Here is a 7,500-nt window from a genome sequence, read left to right as displayed (position 1 = left end):
TATGTAAAAGGTGTATACCATTTTCGTAAGTGTGACATAATTATTCAGGACACATTTACAATAAATTGGCATCTCGACTACCTTCATTTCCATAAATGTCAAATGATTCCATGATCAGTCTCAGGCAGGGGGGCAGGCAGGCGGGACAGGAGGGAAAATACCTAGAATGATTTTCTGTAGTCGTGTGCAGGACATCTATGAAGGGTTGTCATGACGTCTATGAAGGGTTGTCATGACGTCTATGAAGGGTTGTCATGACCTCTATGAAGGGTTGTCATGACGTCTATGAAGGGTTGTCATGACGTCTATGAAGGGTTGTCATGACATCTATGAAGGGTTGTCATGACGTCTATGAAGGGTTGTCATGACATCTATGAAGGGTTGTCATGACATCTATGAAGGGTTGTCATGACATCTATGAAGGGTTGTCATGCCATCTATGAAGGGTTGTCATGCCATCTATGAAGGGTTGTCATGACATCTATGAAGGGTTGTTCTGCCATCTATGAAGGGTTGTCATCTCATCTATGAAGGGTTGTCATGCCATCTATGAAGGGTTGTCATGACATCTATGAAGGGTTGTTCTGCCATCTATGAAGGGTTGTCATGACATCTATGAAGGGTTGTCATGACATCTATGAAGGGTTGTCATGACATCTATGAAGGGTTGTCATGACATCTATGAAGGGTTGTCATGACATCTATGAAGGGTTGTTCTGCATGCCACTGTCTGCCGGTCTCCCACTTTGTGACAAAGTAATTGTGAAAATGGCTGAAAGAAATATACAGTATGTGCATATCTAATGTGTGTGTGTGTGTGTGTGTGTGTGTGTGTGTGTGTGTGTGTGTGTGTGTGTGTGTGTGTGCGTGTGTGTGTGTGTGTAGTCATGGTGCTGTTCTTCGTGATGTGGATGAAGAGGAGGGATAAGGAGCGGCAGGCCAAGCAGCTGCTGATCGACCCCGAGGACGATGTCAGGGACAACATCCTGAAGTACGACGAGGAGGGGGGGGGAGAGGAGGACCAGGTACACACACACACACACACACACACACACACACACACACACACACACACTAACATGATGTCAGGGACAACATCCTGAAGTACAACGAGGAGGGGGGGGGAGAGGAGGACCAGGTACACACACACACACACACACACACACACACACACTAACAGGCACACATGCACATTACGGTTTCAGTAATGGCTCCTTAAGCGATGATTATGTCCACACGACAAAAGAAGACCTCCGACAGGATGAATTGCTCGCTGTTCAATCTTAGAGAACAATTCATTGTGTCCTTCTATAGAGCACTTCAGACTCACACTGCTGAGCTCTGACCACACACATCGTATCGTTAGTGCTTGTGAGTGTGTGTGTCTCAGCATGTTTCGATCATTGTAATCTATATATTGATCCTGCATTGATGATTGATGGGTTTGTAGCAGCTTGTGCTCACGACACACAGACACATGCTGTGTTTGTGTGTGTGTGTGTGTGTGTGTAGTGGTGACAGCTGAGGGTCTGTGGATGACAGCGAGGGAGAGGATGAGCTCAGCGTCTTCCCCCTCTCCAACAACATACAATCCCCTCTCATACCTTACGCAACTCATGAGCCTCACAAACACACACACACACACACACACACACACATACACACAAAGTATCTCTTCTCTTTCTCCACACACATTCACACGTTCTTATTCTATTTGTATACACACGCACACACACGCACACCCTAAACACCCACGCATTATCAACCGCGCACACACAATGCATAATTCTTGCTATGACATAATGTTGTCATAACAAGCTAGTGATGTTGATAATCTACCTTCTGGCCAAAGGCAGGAAATTCATCTGGCAAAGACAACACACATGCTGACAGACTCCTCAGTGCTAATAGCCAGTAATGCTGCTAACGACTGCTTATATTAGCCAACCAGCTGCTGGTCCAGAGGGAGTGGTAAGCCTAGCTAACAGCTAGTGGGAGACAGAGGGTCAGTGTCTGTGGTTGTAGTGTAATGGGGGTTGTAGTTTTAGGGTAATTGGTTGTAGTTGTAAGGGAATGGGGGGTTAGGGTTAGGAGGTGTGGTAATATTGGGAGGTAGGTATGGGGAGCTGTAACATGGGGGAGTTTTAGGACCGTTAATGGAGCTCTGAGAGTGGTGATAAACATTTATCGTCATGGGGATAGCATGGAAGCGGGGGCGGGGGGACTAGGGCATGAGACTCTTTTTCACTGGGATGAATCAGTGCTCCTGCTGTTCTGGGAAATGAAGTGTGGAGTGTAGCGTTAGAGAGTGTGGATCGGCTAGTTCACCCTGGTTCACCCCCCCACTGTGGGGATGGATTAATGATGTCTGCCTGTCTGGAGCTCCCAGTGGGGCTGGGAGGGGGGGGGGGGGGAGTGGTCAGTTAAAGCCAGCCCCAGCCACAGGAGCAGTCACACACCCCTGTGCTCGCCATGCGAAATGTTTGACTAACTTTGATGATGATGTAGTGTGTTCTTCCTAGCCAACCGTCAGCCACTACCAACAACAGGCCAAACCTCTCATACACTCACACACTCACACAGTCTCACATACACACATACATACTGTAGTACACACACACACACACACACACAAACACACAGTGCACTTTTGTCCGAAAAATCGAATCTGAGCATAGTCTACGCACCATCCTAATGTCAAAGGATGGGGCGCCGTGACAAAGAAGCGCAGCTTAATATTTTCTCTCCCAGTGAGAATGCCTGTCTCTGCTGGTGAGACAGCAACTGCCTTCCTTCCCTGACAAACAATAATGCCCGTGTGACAAAGCCCTCCATATACACTACTCCCCCCCATCTCCTCTCTCCCTTTCAAGGTAATGTGGCTCTCACAGCACTCCCCTGAAAGCTTCCCGTTGGTTGGCTATTATAGTGAATGTTATGATGTGTTTTCATAAGTGTGCATAGATAATTTGTAGACATTAAAACATGAACTCACTAGGCAGCTCTCTTGTGTGAAACTGCTGGCTAGACTAACATATCTGGGTCACGAAAGTAGGCCAAATAGCCAGCAAGGGAGAGTGGGTCAAGAGGTCAATATATTTAGGGAAAGTCAGGACAAAGTTGCCAGGCAGAACAGCCCGTTCATGAGTGACAACTACACAGCTGAGGGCTAACTCAGCAGTTATTTGGACCATAAGACTGGGTGCATGGAACAAGAGATTCATTCATGATTGTAAACGCATGGAACAAGATGAATCTCTGATCAGACGAATAAACCTCTTCAAACTGTCCAACTGAGCTGACCTTTAATGATTCCGATTGATTCATTCATTCATTGGGGACAAAGCATCATCATATCAGTGAACAAAGCCCAAGGTCGCTACATGGCACTGCTTTATTGTGCTGAAAAGGGTACTTTAGTCAATCTCCTCCCAGAGATGGAGGTTTTAAACTGTATCCTGGATGATTTGTGAGAGAATCAGACACACTACCTATTCAAAAGAAAGATCAGAGGCCACCTCATAGCCTTGTGTCTCTACCTCCATCCCTCCCCATCTTACAACACTCACTCACTCGCTCAATCACCCACTCAATAATGCAACGCATGTGTTGGAATGTCTCGGAGAGAGAAGGGGACAATGTTACCTGAGCGGCTATGAATAAGATACAGGCTCTGCTCTGCTCATCACGGTCCGAAGGTCTAAGATAAACACTGTGTCCTTCTATTTACACAAGTGTATCTATCGGGCCCTGTGGAGGAGTATGGCACTGTATGTGACCGTGTATTCAGTGTGTGATCTCTGTCTGTCTGTCTGTGTCTAGGACTATGACCTGAGTCAGCTCCAGCAGCCTGACTCCTTGGAGCCAGAGTGTGTGAAGGTGGGGATCAGACGTATGGACGAGAGGCCCCTCCACCACCACCACCAGTACCCGATACGCTCGGCGGCCCCCCACCCCGGAGACATCGGAGATTTCATCCACGAGGTACACCACCCCTTTGTGTGTGTGTGTGTGTGTGTGTGTGTGTGTGTGTGTGTGAGTGTGTGTAAGAGAGAGAGAGAGCTCTGTGTCCATGTGTAATTTTTAATTAGCTTTGCTAACAGTGAGGATTAGCATGGTACAGACATGGGCAGGCCTGGCTGGCTAATTGGAGGTAAATCCATTGAGTTTCATTAATCCCAGAGACTGCCTTTGGGCTTTAGTCAGCCCTTCAGTCGAGCACAGCTCAATCTCCATGAGTCTTCCGAGATGGCGCTTCTAGTAAGTATCACGGCGCATCGTGTCAATGTACTGTATATCTATTGTCATTCATAGGAGGGGGTTGTACATTCCATGTTGAGTGTGTTTGTGTGGCTGGGTTGGGCTGGATAGAGACATCTGCCTAGCAGAGTTATGAATAATGAGAGGGGCTGTCAGACCTGGTGAGCTGATGGAGACAGCTTAATCTAGCACACATGACAAGCCAATGCTTCTCCCTCTGTCTCCCTCTTCCTTAAGTCTATCAAATGAATAAGACCGTTGGGGTTAGATGACACGCACAAATCTTCTCCTCTGAGCAGACAGACTTGTCCCCAAAAAACATTTCCACAGCTTATCAGAGTTGATTAATTATAAATTCAAGAGCCAAGATGTCAGTCAATAAGCAAAGGAGTATAATGTGATCTGTGTTAGCTGGTGAGTGTGGGGTGCAGGGTACTGTTATGGGTATGTGTGTATGTACAGGATAAGTGTGTTTGAGGGAGTGTGAGTTTGTGTGTGTGCATGCGTAGTGGTTATAAATATCTGGGCTGTGCTCAGTAATCTGTTGAATCTCCTCAGAGAGACAGACCCAGCATCTGTCCAGCCTGACCTAAATCCTTCTCTCTTCTCTCCTCCTCCCTAATCCCTCCTTCTCTCCTCTCCCCTTGCTTCCCTTCCTCTCTCTCTATCTCTCTTATTCTCTGTCTCTTCTTTCTTGTCTTTCTTATTTCCCACTGTAACTGTATTTCTATCTACCTTTGTCTTCTCCTCTCCCACTTCACACACACCCCTCTCCATCTCTCTCTCTCTCTCTCTCTCTCTCTCTCTCTCTCTCTCTCTCTCTCTCTCTCTCTCTCTCTCTCTCTCTCTCTCTCTCTCCATAGGGGCTGAAGGCCGCTGACAATGACCCCACGGCGCCCCCCTATGACTCTCTGCTGGTGTTTGACTATGAGGGCAGTGGCTCCACCGCTGGCTCCCTCAGCTCCCTGCACTCCTCCTCCAGTGGGGGGGACCAGGACTACGACTACCTCAGTGACTGGGGCCCGCGCTTCCGTAAGCTGGCAGACCTCTACGGGGGAAGTGATGACTAGCCCCTGGCACTGGGTCGCTGGGCAGGGGAAGAGGCATGGGCATGGGTGGGGGCCAGCGGAGGCTGGTGGAGGTCGAAATCGAAGGACAGGCCCATTGTAATGCACGGAATGGAATAACACACATGCAGTGGGGGAAATAAGTATTGAACACATCAACATTTTGTCCAGGAAATGTATTTCTAATGTGCCTATTCAAGTGAAATTTGCACCAGACGTCGGTATTAACTCAAACAATCCAGACACAAAATCTAAACATTAAAGTCCAAATGTAAATAAAGTTATGTGTAATAAAGTGGAATGAAACAGGAAAAAACGCTAACTGAAATTAATTCAATACTTAGTGGAGAAGCCTTTGTTTGTAATGACAGCTTCAAGGCGCTTTCAGTGTGAAGTAACTAATCGCCCGCAGTATTCAGGTGTGATTTTGGCCTGTTCCTCTACACAGACTGTCTTTAAATCTTGAAGATTACGGGGGGGGGCCTCATTGGAAATACATTTACTGGGCAAAATGTTGATGTGTTCAATACTTAGTTCCCCAACTGTATACCATTCTTCATTCCATTCCATGCGTTACAATGAGCCCATCCTCCGATTTCGACTTCCACCAGCCTCCCCTGGTTGGGATGTGTGAAGGACATGGGGGGTGGGGAAATGAGCGGCACTTTTTTATCATTGGACACGGACAGCTTGTAAAGACACTTATTCTGACGGACTGGATCAGTGGAACAAAAAGACATGGAGTACCTTGGAGCATTGACCGCTAGACTCGTCTGCTAGCACACAGTTGGCTAACTGAGGCTAGCGGCCAGCTAGCACACTGGCCAATTGACTTTAGCAAAGTGTTAGCACAGATGCTAACAGCTGGAAAAAGCTTTGCTCAGAGGAGACATTGGAATTGGTGTGGTACGACGGCTGGTGGTTTAACAGCGATGACAGAGGCTGGGCGCTAAGCGGTTAGCGATGCTAAAGACGCTCAGTTACACTTGAATCTCACAGTACAGAAGCACTGGGGTAAAACGTGCCTTTTTGTACATTCTTTTGATTCTGTTAGTTTTTTTGTTCATGGCTTTAAAGCTGCTGAGACCTTTCCAGTCCTTTCTGACTATAAGAGGGGGATGTTTTGTGAGGAGCGCCTCGCCACGAGCGTGTGTGTGTGTTTGGGTTGTGTAAGAGTGTGTAAGTCACCCCTACAGAGATACACTGGACAGACACTCCCGTGGCAGAGACCAGTGAGAGCAGACATGTACAGTAATGCTAAACTTTAGATAGTTCCCCTGTTTTCTTGGTTTAGTTACACTTTTTTTCACATTGCATCTTATGCAGCTGGTTGCTAATAAAGGGAGTCATCAGTCCTCGTTTTGTAGCAGAGATATGCTTTGCTACTCTGAGGTGGATTTCGCAAAAAACAAGACAATTTTATTCTGTCTGTCCGAGGATCTGCCTTATTGCCGTCCGGTAATCTCTGATTGGCTACTCACTGTAAACACAAATCTGTACAGATTGTATTTTTTTCTGTTGTCCTTTTGGGCGTGGTCTCTGAAGAATTGCTAATATCCTTGTATAGGCCTATGTATAATTTGGATTACAGATTAAACGTTTTTTGCATGTTTTTATCTTTTCATTATACAAAAAGGTATTTTCCAAATCTTTGCTAATCACACATACACACACACACACACACACACACACACACACACACACACACACACACACACCAATATACTCATACAGACACACTCCCCACCCTACTTCAAATCAGGGATTTCAGGTTCTTTTCATGGCAATGTTTTAACTGAAGAAGTGTCTCTCCTTCACTCCATCCTCCACTGTTTCTTCATTAAATCCAAGGTGAGGATTTTTTCGGGGGGGCTGTTCATATCTGTGTCTATGGATAGAAGTTCATGTTCATGAGGCCTTAGGCAGCACTGCCACTGAATTACCTCTCTCCCAGCTCCCTGCATGTGTAAATGTGTGTGTGTTCCTATGTGGGCAGTTTTCCAGTCCGGTGTCTGTTGATCAATGTCATATTCAACCTCCAGCCAGCTACTGGCAAATCCTATTTTTAGACTATATTCTATATTCTCTCCCTCTTTCTCTCGACCCCTTTTTCCTGTTCTCCTTTTTTTTCCTCATTCACCCCTCCCCCCTACCCGTTCACACACACACTGTA

General features: G+C 46.6%; 1 protein-coding gene across 1 annotated transcript in view; it reads left to right on the top strand.

The window, feature by feature from the left end:
- The window catches only part of LOC308162440 (cadherin-2-like), a gene marked incomplete at both ends in the record, with an annotated part of 42,715 nt that extends 37,385 nt beyond the window's left edge, over nt 1-5,330 (top strand). Inside the window, 3 exons of the mRNA XM_080536592.1 lie at nt 886-1,025; nt 3,823-3,984; nt 5,124-5,330. Coding sequence (XP_080392718.1) covers nt 886-1,025; nt 3,823-3,984; nt 5,124-5,330 — 509 coding nt within the window. The remainder of the gene's footprint in view (nt 1-885; nt 1,026-3,822; nt 3,985-5,123) is intronic.
- Between the last annotated feature and the right edge of the window lie 2,170 nt (nt 5,331-7,500).

This window comes from Nansenia antarctica (assembly GCF_963989245.1).
Source record: "Nansenia antarctica genome assembly, chromosome: 7".
Taxonomy (NCBI): Eukaryota; Metazoa; Chordata; class Actinopteri; order Argentiniformes; family Microstomatidae; genus Nansenia; species Nansenia antarctica.
This window is presented reverse-complemented; position numbering and strand designations above follow the sequence as displayed.